Here is a 20398-nt window from a genome sequence, read left to right as displayed (position 1 = left end):
TTAAAAATCGAGACCTTTCTGGCTTTCTCCCTGAACCACTGCAGCATATACACAAATGTCTGTATTTATACACACAAATATCTGTATTTATACACACAAATATGTATTTATACACACAAATATACATATTTATACACACAAATATACATATTTATACACACAAATATACATATTTATACACACAAATATACATATTTATACACACAAATATACATATTTATACACACAAACATGTATTTATACACACAAATACACATATTTATACACACAAATATCTGTATTTATACACACAAATATCTGTATTTATACACAAAAATATATGTATTTATACACAAAAATATACATATACGCAAATATACATATTTATACACACAAATATCTGTATACACAAAAATATACGTATTTATACACAAAAGTATATGTATACACACATATACATATTTATACACAAAAATATACATATTTATACACAAAAATATACGTATTTATACACAAAAATATACGTATTTATACACACAAATATACATATTTATACACAAAAATATACGTATTTATACACAAAAATATACGTATTTATACACAAAAATATATTTATACACAAAAATATGCGTATTTATACACACAAATATACATATTTATACACACAAATATGTATTTTATACACACAGATATGTATATACAAACACACACATATATGGTTATATATTTGTGGCTTCATGTGTGCATATATTTCTATATATGGAGCTATAAATACTTGTAGGCAGGATTAGGACTCACAGGGATCCCAGTCATTGCAGACTTGTATATTTTTAAGGTTTGGGCATCTTTGTTGGTTCTTTCCAAGTTTTTTTAGCTGTGGATGCAGCTGGAGGAAAGGCACCATCTTTTGGGGTCCCTGCTGCTCCCCCTTAGTCCAATTTCTGTGCCAAGGGGATCCTGAGGGGGTTGAGCTGTTCAGAAAAGACTTAAAAGCATGTTAATGTCAGGATATTTTTCTTTTATAAGGAAAGGGGAAAAGAAGGAGTGAAAAATGAAGTTAATCAGATGCAAATGAGGGGTTCCAGTGCCTCTCCTGCTCTCCCACTGCGAGGAGAGGAGCTTGGGGGGGGGGTGAGAGGGAAGTCACTGGGCTCCCACCCGGATGGAGGGATGATAAAGTAGGATGGGAAGCACAAAAGCAGGAGCACACACTCTGTCTGTCCCAGCAGCCACTTTCATCTGCTGCCAGTGGCAGGAGGTGGCAGAAACTCAAAGGTGGAGGGTGGAAAGAAAAACAACATTTTTAAACAGCAAGCTTTGCTTTTTCTTCAGGCCAATTCCCAAGGGGTCCCTCATTTTTTTGGCTCAACCACACACATTTTGGGCTTACTTTTTAATTTCTTTTTTTTCATGCAGAAATACCTGCCTGAATATTTTGTCCCTCGCTGAGCATTTCAGTGTTTGGATAATTTGCTGCTGATGGAGTCAGACAGTTGATTCAGTGAGTTCAAGAGGCTGTTGGTGGTATTTTTCACTCTTATTTTTCTTTTGAACAGAGCACATCCTTTCCATCCTCACATCTCCATTTATTCTGCCTTACTAAGGCAATTACCTGCAGGCTCCTTTGCTTTCAGCCAGGCTGCAAATCCATCCCCTTCTCCTATCCCAGCACCAACTCTCAGAAGTCCTGCCTATTAGCCCTCTCTTAATTAGGCAGGGTTTTTTAATTGCTTAGGAAATCTCAGCCTCTTTAATCTTGGTAATGAAAGCTGGAGCTTTGCATCACCTGGTTTGAGGGACTCAAAGGCTTCTTTCCACTTTCCCACCATCCTAACAAGTGATTTCCAAAGCAGGGATAAAGCAATTGCCTGTGAAGGAAAAAAAAAACCAGCCTGGGAGATGGGAATGTGGAATGTGTTCTTTTCCCCAGGCAGGGAAGGCAGAAACCCAGGTCCCTCTCCCAGAGGAGAAGTTAAACCTGGCTCTGAATGCCCTGGCTCTGCCTTGGCTTTTCTGCTCTGAGGGAAAGGACTGGCAATTCAGAAAGCATTCAGCCAGACACAAAGCATATAAAGGATCTCTTCTATATATATATATATAATAATTAGAGAGTGTATATGGTATATTTTAAATGCTATATAAAATATATAAGGCACACATTTTATAATATGGATTTTGTGTATTTTATATAATGATACAATAATATAAAATACACATTCTAGAATTATTGTATATAATGTATAATACAAATTCTTCATAATAACAACCAGGAGCAACCTGGGCTAGTGGAAGGTGTCCCTGCCCATGGCTGGGGATTGGAACTAGATGAGGTTTAAAATCCCTTCCAACCTGAACCATTCTGTGGTATAAAATATGTATTCCATACTATATGGAATATAAATATATATTAAAGAAGCAGCTATTAGTAGGATGGGGTTAACGAGCTGACCTCCAGCCTCATTGGGGTATATTCCCTGCCAGGAGCAGCATTTCATCCCAGGGAGGCCCCAGCAAGGGGGTCTGTGGACTGAAGTATTTACAAAAAAAGAAACACTCAAAACAGTGTTTTTATACTGAAAACCACAAGATTGATGGATTGATTTTAGTGATTTTCACGAAAACTGTTTTCCTGCAGGTTTCTGACCCTCTGTTAACTGCCTTATACTCCTATTTCTCCACTCCTTCCATCTTCTTATTCAGGGTTTGGAGTGCAGGAATACAGCCAAGGGGATCTGAGGTTATTTTGGGGCAGAGAATTAAATGCTTAAATCCCAGCAGTCCTAAGGGATTGATTTCAGAGCAGGAAGTGTGGACCCATGGCTGGTTTTCTGCTGTATCAGTCTTTGCCTGGGGTCTGCATCTCATTTCCATGGGGACAAAGGGCATCCCTATGGCTCTGGGTGGTATCACCCATTTTTTGGGCTTTGCTTTGTCTACAATCCCTCTTTCCCAAAGCTGCAGGGAAAATGGGGAAGAGTCAGCTCTGCAGCCACAGGAGCCACACTCTGGCTTTAGGGACGAGTTGTCCAGGCTGCCTAAGGATGCAGAGCTGGGCTCTGCGTTGCAGCCAAACAAGGGGAGATGCCAACACCCCCCAAAATCACCCAGTGTACCACCATTGCACACACAGGTCATGAAAACTCTTAATATCACATGAAAAAACCACCAAGCCACCCCTTATTCTGCCTATGGAAGAAGTTATTTGTGGCATTGAGGATGGTCTTCGTGGGAAGAACTCTGGTGGAACTTGGACCTGGGGCAGAGGAAAGGAGGTCTATCCACCTATCTATCTATCTATCTATCTATCTATCTATCTATCTATCTATCTATCTATCTATCTATCCTCCATAGGAGTCTTGCCCATGTGCACCAGGCTGGATCACATGGTATTCCCAGAAAACCCAGGGTGCTGTATCCTCCTTCACTCCTCCCTTGCATAATTAAAAAAGAATTATTTATATATCTATAATGAGACTTGATTAACCTGATTGGCTGGGCTGAATGGTATTTGCTGTCCATACAGGGGTAAAAACTACATTTTAAATCTCTATTAAAGTGTATTTTCATATCAAACCCTTAAGGCCACCTGTGCTGAGTGAGGGCTAATTGTCCTCAGGTGGGACCTGCCTTTAGCCCCTCCCTGGGAATGAACCCCAACCGTGGGGCACCTGTAGCCCCTCAGTTTCCACTTGTATTTCCCTCCATTGCTGCTCAGGAAACCTGGAGCAAAGGAGGGACTCTTGTTCCTGCAAGCCAGAATACCCTGGATCATCATCAAAGAGGATTTTTGGCCAGTTTGGGAGCCTGGCTTCATCGTTGTAAAAGCAGTGAGTGATTTTATGGCTTTTTTTCCCCCTTCTTTCTGGCTGCAGCGTGGGGGGAACGTGGCAACGGGGCTGTTTGTGGCTGTGCTACTGGCTAAGGAGTTTATATTTTAAAGGGACAACCTTGTAGTTATTAATGCTTCTATTTGCCTTCCTGTCCCTGGGGATTTGGGGGATGCTCACATGTCCTTTCCAGGTTTTTCTCTGTGCTCTTTTCTCCTAGCAAAGGTCGTGAATAAGGGGATAATTAAAGAAATTATATACATATCTATAATGAGACATGATTAACCTGTAACCATTGGCAGGGTTGAATGGTATTTGTTATCCATACTGGGATAAACCCTGTCCTTTAAATCCCTATTAAAATACATTTGAATATAAAACACTTCTTAAAGAAAACATACTTAAATAAGACCCTTAAATAAGTTAAAACTTGGCTGTAATAATGCCAAGGTCATGGGTTCGATCCCCTGTGTGGGCCATTGACTTAAGAGTTGGACTCAATGATCCTTGTGGGTCCCTTCCAACTCAGAAGAGTCTGTGATTCTGATTCTACATTAAAACCCCTGTGACTCGATCTTCTGATTCTACATTAAAACCCCTGTGACTTGATCTGTGGGAAGTTCAAGGTCAAAAGTTGCCTTGGAAGTGGAAGTCTCCCTAAATTCCTTCCCCCTGTGAGGACATGGGTACAGGTGTGTTTTCTCACTGCTCAGCCTTTGGTGGAGCTTGTTTGGTGTGAGGAAGATTTCAGTGGAGAGTTGCACCATGTGCACCCTTGGATTAGCTGCCTCCTTCCAGAGAAAGCAAAGCTTTCTGCCAGAAACCATTTTCTGGCAGAATAATAATATAGATAATAAATAAATACATAAATTCAGTGTTTGGGGGGTGAAAGGGTGGCAAGAAACTTCATCCCAATACCATCATTCCTCTGTGAAATCCACCCTCCCAAAAAAATCATCCTGTGGGATCCCCTTCATGTTAAGGTTATACATTTTTTTTACTCCAAAATGTGCAAAAATACAGCTGGTTTTGGCCAGATTCTTCTTTTCTGCATCTTTGCATCAGGCAGGGGCCCTGGCAGAGGGACCTGTCTTTGGACTTAACAGAGGCAGAAGGAACAGGGCTGCTCTTACCTCAGCCAGGGATTTTATTCCTCCTCCTCTTCTGGGTGAGCAGAAATCCTTGGAAGTTTAACTTCACGTGTCTTTATGTTTTTTCAGCCTTTGAGAAGGGAAAATGCTCCGAGGGGCCAATATTCCATTGGCACATGGGGTTGCAAGGGGAAACCTGCCCCAGCTAAATCATCACAGCTACTGGGGGCTTCAGGGCTGTGGGTTTTTTCTAAAAATCCCCTTTATTTCTGTTTTCCCACCCAGCTGTGGCAACTCTGCTTAATATAAAATGCCATCTCTACCCAAGTCCCACAGACATCAGCTTTTCAAGAACCAGCTCAGGAGTGTTGCCTTTAATTTTGGTGAAAATTAAGAGTATTTTGGGGCTGGGGGAGGGATATAATTTGTATTTACAGCAGCAGGGAGGGTGTATGGGAGGAGGCATGAGCTGGCACAGGGACACTGGGAATAGCTCTGGACATAACAACTCTTAGTATTAATAATAATAATAATTTCCATGTTTTCCTTTCTGTGATGTCCCTCTTGGGCAGAACCCCCTGACGAAACCCTTGGACCTCTGCAAAGGGAGCCCATCTGTGTTTCATTTCACAGCTGAAGAATAATAATTAAGACAGTTTTGCAGAGCCAGGGCTTGGAAAACCAAAAAATAAAAGCCATATAGGCACAATATGGCTCTGAGCACCATAAACTCTCCTTTCCCCCCTTATTTTTTCCCTCCCTGAGCATGGCCAATCTTCCTGCTATTTTGGGGAGCAGAGACAGGAATAAATCACAGGATGGTGCAGAGAGGGGGTGATTTTTGGCCAAATCCAGAGGAGCAATGCAAATGCCAACCTGTGCAGAGCATGGAGAGGTTTTCCAAAAGCTCCAAAAATTAAGGGTATCATGCAAAGCATCAGGTTTGGCTCTTTTCTAGCAGCAAAGTGTATATAAACCACAGTCCCCAGGCTTGGAATGACTTTCTTCCTCTCTATTTTTCACTTCTCATCCATGAATATTGCAGGGAAAATAAAAAAGCAGCTGTTTCCTTGCCCTCCACCACCTCGGGGTGCTTCTGGCCCCAAGCAAATGAAAAATTAATTTTCCCCAGCTTGAGCTGAAAGCAGAGATGGGGCTCAGTGAGATTGGCTCGAAAGCACTCGCTGGCTGGTGGGGTCATGCTGGGAAGATAAACCATCAGCTGAGGGGATGAGCAAGGCCCTGGGGGACTGGGAAATGCTCAGCAGTTTGATTTATTAAGAGGTAAAAAAAGAAATAGATTTGGGGTTACACAGCCATAAGCTTAATTTTAGCAGGAGGGTGATAAAAAATTAATGAGATGGTCAATGCGTGGAGAGGGAAAGGCACATCTGGAGGGGTGCTGGGTGAGGTTAACCCAGTTTGTGTTGTGCCTTGGGGGGAAAAACATAGAGGCTGAGGGAGCTGGGGGTGTTTAGCCTGGAGAAGAGGAGGCTCAGAGGTGACCTCAGCACTGTCTGGAACTGCCTGAAGGGAAGTTCTGGCCAGGTGGGGGTTGGTCTCTTCTCCCAGGCACTCAGCAATAGGACAAGGGGGCACAATGGGCTCAAGCTCTGCCAGGGAAAATTGAAGTTGGAGAGCAGAAAAAAATTCTTTGCAGAGAGAGTGCTCAGGGATTGGAATGGGCTGCCCAGAGAGGGGGTGGATTCCCCATCCCTGGAGGTTTTTAAGGTGAGATTGGCTGTGGCACTGAGTGCCATGATCTGGTAAAGGGACTGGAGTTGGCCCAAGGGTTGGACTTGATGATCTCAGAGGTCTTTTCCAACCCAATCCATTCTATGATAAAGGGAAGGGCTGGAGGTGCCAGGAGAGCAGGGATGGTCTCCCAGCAGGCACCCCTGTGGTGTGGGGTGTGCTTTGGCAGGGACAGGCTGGGCTGAGCCCCAGGGAAGAAGTGCTAGTGGGATGTGGTCTGAGCAGTGGGACAGAGAGGCCTCAACCCCTGTCTGTGTCCCAAGAGCAGCAGAAGCACAAGCCCAGCTTTTGGAGGCAGTGAGCTGACAGCCACATTATCTGGTCTCCGGCTGCCCCCAGGCAGGATCATTCATAGAATGATAGAATGGATTGGGTTGGAAAAGACCTCCGAGATCATCAAGTCCAACCCTTGGCCCAACTCCAGTCCCTTTACCAGATCATGGCACTCAGTGCCACGGCCAAGCTCAGGTTAAAAACCTCCAGGGATGGGGAATCCACCCCCTCTCTGGGCAGCCCATTCCAATGCCTGAGCACTCTCTCTGCAAAGAAGTTTTTTCTGATCTCCAACTTAAATTTCCCTGGAAGATTTCTCCCTAATCCCTGCTTTAAGGCCTCCAAAGATGGAAGGAGCTTCCACAAGCCCACAATAGTTTTTTTTTCGCCATATCTTGCTTTTCTTGTCTTGGAAAGTTTTCCTCCTGGTTAGTCTGAATATTTCTTGCAGCTTGTTACACTAAGGAGGTTTTGTGCTGTTTGCTTGGGTTTTCCTGGCTTTCCTACAGCCCTTTCCCTATGCACAGATAGTGCCCTCTGAGCCTTCTCCAATCTTGTCTGACCTCTTCCTGTTCAGGCTGGTGCTTTCCATAGCTGTGATCCCAAGTTCATGGTACACCCAGAGTATGGTGCCTGTGTTTCTTTTGGCTACCTCAGCCATCAGGTGGCTTTAGGGCTGTGTGGGCACCGCGTTTTTGGGAAGGAGCAGTTCAATCCCGTGTCTGGGCTGGTTGGGCTCAGTTAACCCGAGGTGCTGCTGACCCGAGTTCAACCCCTGCCACCGCTGGGCTGTGTGTGGCGTTCCAGTTGGAAAACAGGGACTTTTGGGGCTGTTTTTTGCTTTCCCAGCGGCAGGACCCGGCCACGCCGGCAGAGCTCTCTCGCAAGCCTTGCGGTGCCGTTCCTAGAAGGAGAGCAACTTTTTCCCCGCTCTTTTCCAAGCCTCTGCTGCTGACAGTAGGGGCTGGAAGCCATCCAAAGCTGTCGGTATAAATCTCCCTGACCTTGTTTCACCATCCCTTAACTTGCACTTCAGCGTCTCCCATCAGCCGGGACCGGCGTCGGCTTCCACTTTCTGGCTCATTTATCCCCCTTTTTTTTTCAGCTTTATGGTTTGGTTTCCCCAGCTTGTCTGTTCATCCTTGGGTGGGCAGGGGAATGAGGGGGGACCCTCAGCCCTTAAAAAACCTCCCAGCGAGGTTGCCAAGGCAAACATCTTGCAGGAATTTGGAGATGCAGTGCAGTTCAGTGCTCTGCCTGGAGAAGTGTTGAAAGGACCTGAGGGGTGTGCAAGGCAGAAGGACATGATTCTGCTCGTGCAATTCTGGAGGAAAAGCCCAAAAGCTTTTATGTTGTATCCCTGGAGCTTTCTGGAGGTGCAGTGGGTTGAAGGAAAGATGCTTCCCTGTGGATCAGGCTGGGTGCAGGGCTCTGATCCCAGAGAATGCTGCCTAGGTACCATCAGGAGGTGAACCTTGGTAGGATTGAGCTCCACCCTGTTGTGGTGCTGGGTGAGCATTTCCGTGGGAGACTGTTGCTCTCCAGAGAGTTCTTGCTGTCATCCTTGCATTTTCCACAACATCCTGGGATAATCTGATGTCATGTTTGCTGTCCAGCTGATCCCAGGGGTTTGGCTGCAGGGGAATGGCCTCATGCTGGGCTCACTGAGGAAGGCAGACTTTGGAGATTTGGGCTGCAGAGCTGCTGGTGATGAGAAGGAAGTAGGAAGAAGAGTTTGCTGTTGTTTCCCATCCTGGCTGGACTGGCTGCTTTGAAGACCCAGCTCTCCCATTTTGGACCTGGAAAAAAAGGATTGTGAGCTTGAGTCCTCCCAAAAATCCACAGCATCATGTGCTTCTTGCTCCCTGAGTGCTAAATCTGTATGAAAACCATTTTTCCAGCTCTAGTGAAGTCTCACCTTAAAACATTGTGCTGATGCTGGCGTGTTTGGGGCCTTGGGGAGAACTTTGCCAGTCACTGCCATTGTCACTTGGCTTTGTGAGAGCATCCAGAATCTTTGGGATTGCTGGCAGGAGACAGGATATATCAGGATTAGTATTTTCCCTGGGTGAAGATTGTGGCTTTGAGTTTGTCCAAGGGACCCAAGGAGTGTTGAAAAGACCTGAAGGGTGTGCAAAACAGAAGGACATGATTCTGCTCATGCAGTTCTGGAGGAAAAGCCCAAAAGCTTTTATGTTGTATCCCTGGAACTTTCTGGAGAATTAGAACAGCTAATTGGATTTTATTTCGGGTGTACCATGAACTTGGGATCACAGCTATGGAAAGCACCAGCCTGAACAGGAAGAGGTCAGACAAGATTGGAGAAGGCTCAGGGGGCACTGTACTACCTGTGCAGAGGGAAAGGGCTGTAGGAAAGCCAGGAAAACCCAAGCAAACAGCACAAAACCTCCTTAGTGTAACAAGCTGCAAGAAATATTCAGATTAACCAGGAGGAAAAATTTCCAAGACAAGAAGAGCAAAACATGGGGAAAAAAAATCTCCTGGGAGCTTGTGGAGGTTCTTTCCATCTTTGGAGGTCTTAAAGCAGGGATTAGGGAGAGATCTGCCAGGAATGATCCTGCCTGGGGGCAGCCAGAGACCAGATGATGAGACTTGTCAGCTCGCTGCCTCCAAAAGCTGAGCTTGCGCTTCTCCTGCCCCGCTCCCTCCCTCCCTCTCTCCCCTGCCCCGCTCCCTCCCTCCCTCCCTCTCTCCCCTGCCCCGCTCCCTCCCTCCCTCCCTCTCTCCCCTGCCCCGCTCCCTCCCTCTCTCCCCTGCCCCGCTCCCTCCCTCTCTCCCCTGCCCCGCTCCCTCCCTCTCTCCCCTGCCCCGCTCCCTCCCTCTCTCCCCTGCCCCGCTCCCTCCCTCTCTCCCCTGCCCCGCTCCCTCCCTCTCTCCCCCGCCCCGCTCCCTCCCTCTCTCCCCCGCCCCGCTCCCTCCCTCTCTCCCCCGCCCCGCTCCCTCCCTCTCTCCCCCGCCCCGCTCCCTCCCTCTCTCCCCCGCCCCGCTCCCTCCCTCTCTCCCCCGCCCCGCTCCCTCCCTCTCTCCCCCGCCCCGCTCCCTCCCTCTCTCCCCCGCCCCGCTCCCTCCCTCCCTCCCTCTCTCCCCCGCCCCGCTCCCTCCCTCCCTCCCTCTCTCCCCCGCCCCGCTCCCTCCCTCTCTCCCCCGCCCCGCTCCCTCCCTCCCTCCCTCTCTCCCCCGCCCCGCTCCCTCCCTCCCTCCCTCTCTCCCCCGCCCCGCTCCCTCCCTCCCTCCCTCTCTCCCCCGCCCCGCTCCCTCCCTCCCTCCCTCTCTCCCCCGCCCCGCTCCCTCCCTCCCTCCCTCTCTCCCCCGCCCCGCTCCCTCCCTCCCTCCCTCTCTCCCCCGCCCCGCTCCCTCCCTCCCTCCCTCTCTCCCCCGCCCCGCTCCCTCCCTCCCTCCCTCTCTCCCCTGCCCTCTCTCTCTCGAGCTCGGCATGTTTGTGCTCTCCTTGATGGTCTTTTAGCAGGGCTCCTAAAAATACCCCCGGAAAGAGCTGAAATCCTGGCAAAGGGCTGATTTTTGGCTAGGGGTTGCTTAAGAGAGAGGGAGGGGAAGGTGCTCAGGGGGGTTTCTCTCCCCTTCTGTCCCCGGCCCTGCAGCAGGGACTATTTTCTGGTCTAATCTGGCAGCTCGGGGTGTCTGAGGGATGAGGTCATGCTCGCTCACCCCCAGCCTGCCCTGCTCCTGCTCCCACCCCTCGAGTTTGGGGAGCAGGGTGGGATGGTGATCCCTGCAGGGGCTCTGGGGCCGTGCACGGTGGGGTTTGGGATGTCTCCCTAACCGAGCATCCCCACAGACCTTCCCCAAGCTTTGGGCATGGATGTGTGGCACCTGGGCATGGGGATGAGCGTGAGCTGTTTCTCCCTGCCCATCTCACCTGTGCCTGGGATGCCAGTCCATCTCTCCCAGTACTTCTCCTTCCAGCTGCCTTTAACCCACAGACTAACCCAACCAGCTGGAAAATGCTTCCCCCACCCCTCCTTCTTCTCCTCTTTTTAACTTTTTTAACTCTTTTTATAGAATCATAGAATGGATTGGGTTGGAAAAGACCTCTGAGATCATCAAGTCCAACCCTTGGTCCAACTCCAGTCCCTTTACCACATCATGGCACTCAGTGCCACGGCCAATCTCAGGTTAAAAACCTCCAGGGATGGGGAATCCACCCCCTCTCTGGGCAGCCCATTCCAGTGCATGAGCACTCTCTCTGCAAAGATTTTTTTTCTGATATCCAACTTGTGACCACTTCTTGCCAGTGCTCAGCCCGTGGTGAGGAGGAGGCTGCTGGTTACACAACCTGAGTGCAGGGACAGATGTTTGAGAGCCTTTGGGATTAACAAACAGGAGGTTTAAATCTCTGGGAAGAAGAAATGTGGTGATTTATGCCTGGAAATACAGCCCTGGCTTCTTGCTCCTGTAGATCCCGAGGTCCTGGCTCCTAAACTCATGATGTTATGGGCAGAAAAGCCAGTTTAGGTAATTGGTGGAGATTGCCATGATTTTATTAGCCCTAATGCCCTGCCCTCCAGGAGGTTTGTATGGCTGAGCAAAACAACTGGTGCCTATAAAGACACAAAAATAGACCCAATTAAGTGTTTTTTCTTCTAAGAAATTCTTCCAGTCTTTTGTGAAGTTTTTTTCCAGCCCTCAAGTTCAGGATTAATTGAATTTAGGGACCAACAGCTGCATCTACTGCTGGTGGTAAGGAATTATTCTGTGTGGAGATTTGGGGCACACTGCCCAGGCTCCAGCTCTGAGTGGTACCTGGTGGGATGGCAGAGCTTGGACATGGCATCACTCCAGCATGGGCAGATCCAAATCAGGCTTTGGGAATACAGGCTGGAGCCTCCTGGCAGAGAAAGGAGTCTGACTTGGGGGTTTAAAATCACCAGCTTTCTTCTCTGGAAGCTGAAAAGAAAAACTGCTCCTCCCCAGGCCTAGAGGTCACCTAACAAATGGGAAAGGCCCCAAAAACATGTCCCTGGTAAATCTCAAGGCTGCAGAGATGAGGAGTGCCTGTTGGATCAGGAAGAATTACAAAGTGTGTTATCTGTGCAGGAAATGGGGGTTCCAGATAAAATAGCACCCAAGGAGGGGAAAACAGGAAAAGGCTTCATTTGGACTCCAAAAGGGAAAGGAAAAGGTTAAGCCTAAAGTCAAGGAGAAGGGTGGGACAGTTAAAGGCTGGGAAAGGCAAAGATGAAAATAAAGAGGGCAAAGCAAAGGGGAAGGACAAGGGGAAGTTGCCTTGCTGCTTCTCTCTCCATCCTCTCTTTATGATAGCAACTAGGAAAAAGAAGGCTGGAATGAGCAAATTTTTCTTATTTAAATGATGGTGTATTGATAGATAACACAAAAATCCCCATGCAGTGGTTAATCAATTAGTGTTTTAGGCAGGGCTGGTGTCACTGCCAGGGTGACATCTGGGAGCCCCAGAAATCCCTTGGAAGGTTGTCTTCTCACCCTTCCCAGCATGTTATAGCTACCCAAAATTACTTATTTATTCCCTTTAGAAGGTAATAAATGGGGCACCTTGTGTGTCAGTGCCTTGCCGTTGTCATCAGCCAGACTTGTGGTGCCAAAGCCAAGGATTTGGTAACACCAGGGAGGCATTAAAGGTCTATAGAGGGGAAGGATGAGTTCATGGATCTTGTGGGTGAAAAAAAGGTTTCTGCCTCTGAAAAAAAATAATTAAATGCTGTTTTGAAGAGCTGTTCTTCACAAGTATGCTCTTTATTATGTGTTTTGTCATAAATCTATTTAGTCACAGTAAGGGCTTGTTGCAGCTTTAATGCTCTAACGGGGGTGTATCTGCTGAAATCACCTGAAATACTGGAAGCATAAATTCTTTTTCTATCTTTCCTGCAGAGATTCTCTTAAGAGATCACTTCTTGTGTTTAATTATAGATTGCACGAGGCAATAGAAGCATGCAAAGCCTAAGACTGGGAAATAAAATCTGGTTTTTTCCAACTTGAAATTCTCTTGTTCAAGTAAATGTGTTTATCTCTCTTTTTGGAGGCATTTTGTGGCTTTTCCTACATGGGTTTTTGGGTTGGATTTTGATCACAGAGGCCTCAACCTCCCCAAACCCAACCCAATCACCCTCTAGAAGACAAGGCTCTCCGCCCTCATCTGCAGCTGTGGAGTGATACTGTGGCAGAATTCCTTCTGGATAATACAACTGGAGATTGATGGAGCACCACTTCCCTTGGTGCTTCACCAGAAACAGCCTCAGCAGGACCATCTCCAAGGGGTTCCCCATCCCCACATCTGGATCCTTCTCTGAGGGCTCAGCAGCCCCATCATCCACCTCACCTGCAGCAGAGGTAAGCAGAGCATTCCAAAGGTGGCTTTTCCCAAATGATGGTTCTCTCCTACCATTCCTGGCATTGCTGGGTTGGGAGCAAAGCTCCAACTGAGGTCCTACCAAGGAAATCCAAAGCAATGAACCTTAAGGGTAGAGCTGATGGGAAGCTTGTAGCCTGGCATGTTGTTTTCCCTGACTGCCTTTCCCATTGTGTCCTGGCTTCTGTGGCAGGTCGGACTACAAGGTCAAGGCAGGGGCAGGTTTAGGGTTGCTCAGCCCCTCGGGCTGTGCAATCCATGAACAAGCAGCACAACTGGTGTTATCAGTGCTGCAGCACAGTCCACTCCCTGGAGCTGGCCTTGGAGTCCTGTCCAGAAGAAAAGTTAGACACAGCAAATGGAAAAGGCACCAGAAGGTAAGTTCCTCTATGTTGATGGATGGCCCATCCCTGGAAGTGCCCAAGGCCAGGTTGGACAGGGCTTGGAGCAACCTGGGCTGGTGGGAGGTGTCCCTGCCCCTGGCAAGGGGTTGGAATGAGATGATCTTTAAGGTCCCTTCCAAACCATTCTATGACACTGTGATATGGGAAGCCCTGTTACCATGAGGTGCCTTTTTTTTTCCATTTTGTTTAGGTTTTTTTTTGTTGGTTGGTTGGTTGGGGTTTTATGTTTTGTTTGGGTTTTTTTTGTTTGCTTGTTTTGTTTTTTTTAGGGGAGTAGTTAATTTATTTGCCCCTTGTGAGGGTGGTGATGAGACAGAAAGCACAGCATTTACTGAACTGTGTGGTCCCAGCTTTGGAGCTTTGGTGATGCCATTGGGAAAACTTAAGTGGCTGTGAGGGGCATCTCTCTCCTGCCAGTGCCTTCTCCCAGCTGGCTCCTCCTTAAAACAGAGAGGGTAGAGAGAAAAGAAATAAATAATGCAATCATGGAATGGTTTGAGTTGGAAGGGATCTTAAAAAAATCATCTTATTCCACCTCCCTGCCATGGGCAGGGGCACCTTCCATTATCCCAGGTTGCTCCAAGCCCGGTCCACCCGGCTTTGAACACTTTCAGGGGTCGGGCATCCACAACTTCGCTGTTGTGGATGTTTCCACATCTGGAAAACATCCCCAATGTTTCCAAACGGGATGTTTACCTCCACCTCACGCCACGGCAGCGCTCTAAGAGCTGGGAGACGATTTGGTTCTCCCTATGGAGCATCTCTGCGCGGGGTCCCGCTCTAGGACGGGGTCGGGAGGTGGGATTTGGGGAGAGGGATCGGGGCAGAGCGAGGTGGGGGAACTCCGACTCCCGGCGCGTCTCGCCTTTGTTCGGGCAGCGCTGGAGCCGGGCGGCCGCGGGGCGGGGAGGGATGGGGAGGAGGGATGGTGGGAGGGCGGGCGGGCTGCCCGAAAAGGCTTTTTTTTTTTCTTTTTTTTCTTTAAATCTCCCAGAAAAAAAAAAAAAAAAACAACGATCCGGAGGCAACGCGAGAACTTTTTTTTGGCGTGTTTAATAAGAAAAGTAAATTTGAAAAAAAAAATCGAGACATTAAAAATCTAAAGGAAATGAATTAAAACAAGCCCCAACTCCCACCCCCTCGGCCAGAGCCGGCCCCCGGCCCGCCCCACGAGGCGGCAGAGGCGGCAGCGGCGGCGGCGGGAGCGCCGGCGGCCCCGGCGGCGGCGGCGGGGGGGAGGCGGTCGCCGGGCGCCGCCCGCCCCGCATCCCGCAGCCCGCCGGCCCCGCAGCCCGCCGCCGGCCCCAAATGGATTATCTGCGGCTGGTGCTGTCCTGCCTCGTCCCCCTGCACGGCTGCCTGGCCGCCGGCAGCGCCCCAGGTACGGCCGCTGCCCCGCCAGCGGGGCCCCCGCCGGGGTGCGCTGGGATGGGAAGGGGGGCACTGACAGGTGGCTGCACCCCGGAGAGTGGGGAGAAAGGGAGAGGGAATCTGCCGGCGGGGGGGTTTGGTTTCAATGGGAATTGGGGGAGATGGAGGCTGGGCGAGAAATAGTTGGCGTGCTTGGCGTGCGAGGGGACGTCAGCCCGAGTTCCTTCTGCTACGTTGGGCGCACCCGCTTAAAACTACAAAGCGGAGCTGGGTCGGGACGGAAAAGCAGTTGTTGGGTTTATCGAGCTCCGGCGGGGCTCGCCAAGGCTTCCCCCGGTCGCATTGGTCACCGAGATCCCGATGCCTGAGCGGGATGCTCCGTGCCCACGGCTCTTTCCCTCCGTCTTGTCTCCGCAGAGCTGCTCCTGTCCGGCAAACTCAGCGAGTATGGTGTGATCGTCCCGTTCAGCGCCGATTGCCGGGGTCGCTTCCTCTCGCACGTGGTGTCCGGGACTGGGGTGGAGGAGCCCGACGAGCCCTCCTGTCCCCCCGATCCATCCCCACCGCACCGCCGCGTCCCCCGCAGCCCCCCGCATGGGTCCCCGCAGCGCCGCTTGCTCTACTTCAACGTCACGGTTTTTGGGAAGGAGCTGCACCTCCGGCTGAGGCCCAACCGGCGGCTGCTGCCCCCGGGCGCCGTGGCTGAATGGCAGGAGGATTTCGAGGTGCTTTTCCGGGAACCCCTCCAACAGCGGTGCCTTTTCACCGGCGACATCTCCGGCATGCCCGGCGCCGCCGTGGCCATCAGCAACTGCGACGGACTGGTGAGCTGGGGGCTGGCGGGGCTGTTCGTGTGTGGTGCCTGTGGTTTGGTGTGGTTTTCCCCTGTGTGGTGCCCTGAAACCTTTATTTTTTGGTGACCGCACCGTGCGTTTCCCTTTACCCGCCGGCTGCGGCGAGTGGGTCCCCTTTCCCCACGTGGCACAGGGTTCTGTTCTCCTTTCCTGCTCCATCCTTCTGCTGGCTGTGCACCGGTATTTATTTAAAGGGCTTGAAAACATTGCCAGTCCCGTGCCTGAGCTGTCCACCCCCGGGCAGGAGACTGTGCCAGCTGCTGGCACACCCACGGGCTGTGCCCTGCTCTGGGATGCCAGTAGTGCCGTTCTATCCTTTCTCCCCCGTGTTTTACCTTGGGGTAGCTCCAGGAACTTTTTCTCTGCTTTTCCTGCTTCTTAAATGAGCCTGAGTGAGCTCGAGCATCTCCTGAAATCACTGTTAGCTGCAGTGTGGCTTTCACTAGGTGTTTGACTCTTTTTTTTTTCCCCAGCCTCTTGGCTTTCTGAGCACAGTTCAGCATCAGTAACTTGCTGCCACTGTGCTTTAATTCCTTTAAATTGCTCTCCTTACCCCGGTGTCTGCTCTGCCTGTGAGTTTCCTATCTATGATATGCTTGGGGAATTGCTTATTATTTACTACCTTTGGCCCATTGCCCTTCAGATTTCCTTTGAGCCAATTTAAATCTTGTTTTAGGTGCCAGCATTTGCTGTTTCCTCCTAGTACCACTCAATGTCACTTCTGGGTTGGAATAAATTTCTTATTTTGTGTCCTTTTGTTCTTGATATATATTTCTTTTTTGGTTGCTTTATTCTGGGAGTTCCTTAAGCCAATTTTGGCTCCTAGCATGAACAATTTGGCATTCCTTTCTTTTTATACAGCACCCAGTGTTACTGTACAAGCAGAAATGATAGAGCAGCACAGCTAGAAATACATATTTCGCCTACGTATAGTACTTAAATTTTTTTAGCACATAATCCACACCTTTTGAAGCATCCTTTTGGGAATTTTGCTAAGGCTGTGAACTTGCAGACACTTCTCTGTGACATGGATCACGCTGGGGCTGGTGAGTTTGGGCAGACTTGGAAGATTTAAAGGCATTTCCTTTAGCTCTAGTAAATAGTGCCATGTCTGGAATGGAGACCTGGATTTTAGGTGTGCAGGTTCTGTTGAAGGTCTCATTCCCTTTGGCATCATGAGCAAAGGGATGCTGGAAGCAACTGGAACCTGATCCATGTCTTTCTGTATCTGGGAAGCAATGAGAGAATTTCTCTTCCCTGGGGTCCACAGTGCTGTCAGCATCCATCCCCAGCAGGTTTTAATTGAACTTTTCTAGGCTTTAGCCCCAAGTTTTCCCCTCTCAGTGCCTTTCACACCTTCTCAGTGGGGTTTGTTGTTATTTTTGCCCATGTTCTGGCCATTGCTTGGCTGCTGGTAGTAGCAGCAGTGCTGGGTGGGGATGTAGCTGGAACCACAGGATGCTTTTCCATATGGATTATGCAGCCATACTTGTCCTGCCACCCATGCTACCTCAAGCCCACATAAAGGAAGAAGTGATTTCTCCCCTAGGATAAGGATTTTTTTTCCTTCTTTCAATGTGTTTTTTGCTCTGTGGCCAAAAACTAAATACTCTGACCTCAACCAAGAATTTCCCATTATCTGAGGAAGGGCGTGAGGCTGGGGAAAGAGTTTGGGAGGTCAGAGTCCAAGCAGGGCCTCTCCTCCCCACCCCAATAAAGAGGGTTTTGTGTTACATCCAATGTCACAGTTGGTTTCCTTCTTCCATGGATTTTTCTGGTGATAGGATTGTCTGGCTAAGGCAGCCTGACAGTTTCAGTCTGCTCAGGATCCATCTGCTTTGGACGACTTGGGAGCCCAAGAGGATCCACAAAAAGCAGTGGAAAGAGCTTGATTTAGGCCATGGAGCAAGAAATACAGTACTAGGTGTGGATGGGGTAGGAGGAGGATGTTTATGATCTTCAACATGACCAGAGAAGCAGCAGAACATCTGGAAAGGCTGTACATGGTCAGGACTGTTGTTACTGTGCTCCCCACTGGAGCACTGGCTGGAGGAAGCTCTTCCACAAGCAAGGAGCAGAACATCTGGAAAGGCTGTACATGGTCAGGACTGTTGTTACTGTGCTCCCCACTGGAGCACTGGCTGGAGGAAGCTCTTCCACAAGCAAGGAGCAGAACATCTGGAAAGGCTGTACATGGTCAGGACTGTTGTTACTGTGCTCCCCACTGGAGCACTGGCTGGAGGAAGCTCTTCCACAAGCAAGGAGCAGAACATCTGGAAAGGCTGTACATGGTCAGGACTGTTGTTACTGTGCTCCCCACTGGAGCACTGGCTGGAGGAAGCTCTTTCACAAGCAAGGAGCAGAACATCTGGAAAGGCTGTACATGGTCAGGACTGTTGTTACTGTGCTCCCCACTGGAGCACTGGCTGGAGGAAGCTCTTCCACAAGCAAGGAGCAGAACATCTGGAAAGGCTGTACATGGTCAGGACTGTTGTTACTGTGCTCCCCACTGGAGCACTGGCTGGAGGAAGCTCTTCCACAAGCAAGGAGCAGAACATCTGGAAAGGCTGTACATGGTCAGGACTGTTGTTACTGTGCTCCCCACTGGAGCACTGGCTGGAGGAAGCTCTTCCACAAGCAAGGAGCTCCTCCATAAGCAAGTCCATTGCTGTGGACTTTTGCTGGAAGTTTATCCACAAGCTTTGAAAGGGTGTTGTGGCTTTTGCCTCCCAGTATAGCGTGCGTGGGAGGTGCAGGACCAGGCTCAGCCACTGGTTCCTGGTCAGAGGAAACGTTCTGGGATGCTGCAGATGACGGCTGTGTACACAAAGAGATCAGGCTGTGTATAAACAGAGACTGAGATTATAAATAACAAGGGAGAAAAAAAACCCAAACCAGTTCTTGAAAAAGACAGTACACACAAAGTCTTTCCTAAATCCATATTTAGCCACGTAAGTGAAGCTGATTCTTTTCCCAGAGATGCCAAGCCCGTGGCACCTTCCACGGCTGTTTTTCACCCCGCGCATCCACGCGGGAAAATCCTCCCTTTGAGGTTTTTTTTTTTTTTTGCAAGGGTGTCTCGTACCAGGGTGGGAAGGTGCTGTGGCCCATAACATAATTTCAAAGCTGGTCTAAGCCACCGAATTCCTAACTGGTAAAGTAGCATTAGGCAGAAATCTCCCCTGGCAGGCACGTCTCGCTGCAGCAGAGGCATCCCATATCTTTCCATACTGGCTTCAGCGGTGTGTGGTCAACCTTTCTTCCTTCCTGCTTTGCTGGTGCAGGGATGGGTGAAGGATTGTCACCCAAGGCACTGTATTTACTTTTTGTGGATGAGTTTTCCCCCCTTTTTTTTTTTTGCTGTAGTCCCATAAACTGTAGAGCCAGCGTTTTCCAGCCCTGTGGCCCTGGCCTGCTTCAGATGGGTGGCAGCAGATAAGCAGAGCACAAAAGCCCTCAGGAACAGTAATTCATAGGGAGTGAAGGGAGAAACAGTCCCCAGAATGATGCCCCAGTGAAAAAAAGTATGGCTTTGTCTTCCAGGATTTTTCTTGCAGCTCCCGAACTTGTAGGGTTACTTTGGGAAGAAAAAACAGTGTGAGATGTCTCTTTGGTTACATAGATCCCACTGGCCTCAGCTGGTTTGGGTTTTACATGGGTGTGAGGGCTTTTCTTTGGGGGGATAATCCTAATTTTTGGCAGTGAGATGCAAACCAGACCCTGTTTGGGCTGAAAACCTCATTAAATAGCACTGAGCATGTCTTTGTGTCTTTACCCCACCAGGAGCTACATTTGAGCCCTGACTTGGGTCACCTGGAAAATCCAGGTCTGCAGCCATCCCAGAAATCTCTTGCCTTGGCAGGAAGACCAGGGAAAAGGAGTCAAGGAGGGCAAAGTGTGGTGTTTGATAGGCTGCAAAGCCTGTGCTGCAGGCAGAGAGGTCCCAAAATAGTGATGGAGCACCTGTGGACTCTGCACCCTTCTACCAAACCCACCCACGCTCTCACCAGGCAGTCCCTGGAGGGAAGAGGAGCAGTGGCTAATGGTGGTGTCTCTGTTCACACTGCCTGGTTTTCTAGGACTTTATGTCCAAATTAAGTGTGAACCTCATAGGAAAAATACATACTCTGCACGCAGTTGGCTCTCCCGCTCCTCACCACTGTTTGCTTCTCTGGCTGAGTGCAGCAACTTTATTAATTTTTCCACATGTCAGCTCTGTTGAAGTGTCAGAATTTCCTGAATTCCTGTGGGAGTTGGAGCTTTTTACCCAGTGGTGGTGGAGGAGTTGCTTACCCAGGGCTCTGGAGGGTCTCCCTTGGTGAGGCTGGAGTTCATCTCTTCCATAGTCTGGGGAGCTTCAGGAGAGCTGGAAAAGAGACTTCACCATCTGTAAGCTGACAGGAGTGAGTTTGGTGTTTTCCTTAAAAGAAAAAAAAAGGTGTGTTTTCCCTATTTCCAGTGGAATTGTCTTTAAAGGACC

The 20398-nt window shown here is 49.2% G+C and overlaps 1 protein-coding gene across 3 annotated transcripts in view; it reads left to right on the top strand.

The window, feature by feature from the left end:
• Window positions 1-14927: 14927 nt before the first annotated feature.
• The window catches only part of ADAMTS14 (ADAM metallopeptidase with thrombospondin type 1 motif 14), a 37417-nt gene continuing 31946 nt past the window's right edge, over window positions 14928-20398 (top strand). For all 3 annotated transcript variants that reach the window (XM_071564017.1, XM_071564016.1, XM_071564015.1), the window contains exons 1-2: window positions 14928-15074; window positions 15482-15888. In XM_071564017.1, the coding sequence (XP_071420118.1) occupies window positions 15002-15074; window positions 15482-15888 (480 nt within the window). In that variant the 5' untranslated portion in view covers window positions 14928-15001. The remainder of the gene's footprint in view (window positions 15075-15481; window positions 15889-20398) is intronic.

The sequence above is a fragment of the Pithys albifrons genome, chromosome 9 (genome assembly GCF_047495875.1).
Source record: "Pithys albifrons albifrons isolate INPA30051 chromosome 9, PitAlb_v1, whole genome shotgun sequence".
NCBI lineage: Eukaryota > Metazoa > Chordata > Aves > Passeriformes > Thamnophilidae > Pithys > Pithys albifrons.
Note: the sequence above shows the minus strand (reverse complement) of the source record. Positions and strands in the feature narration are given on the sequence as shown.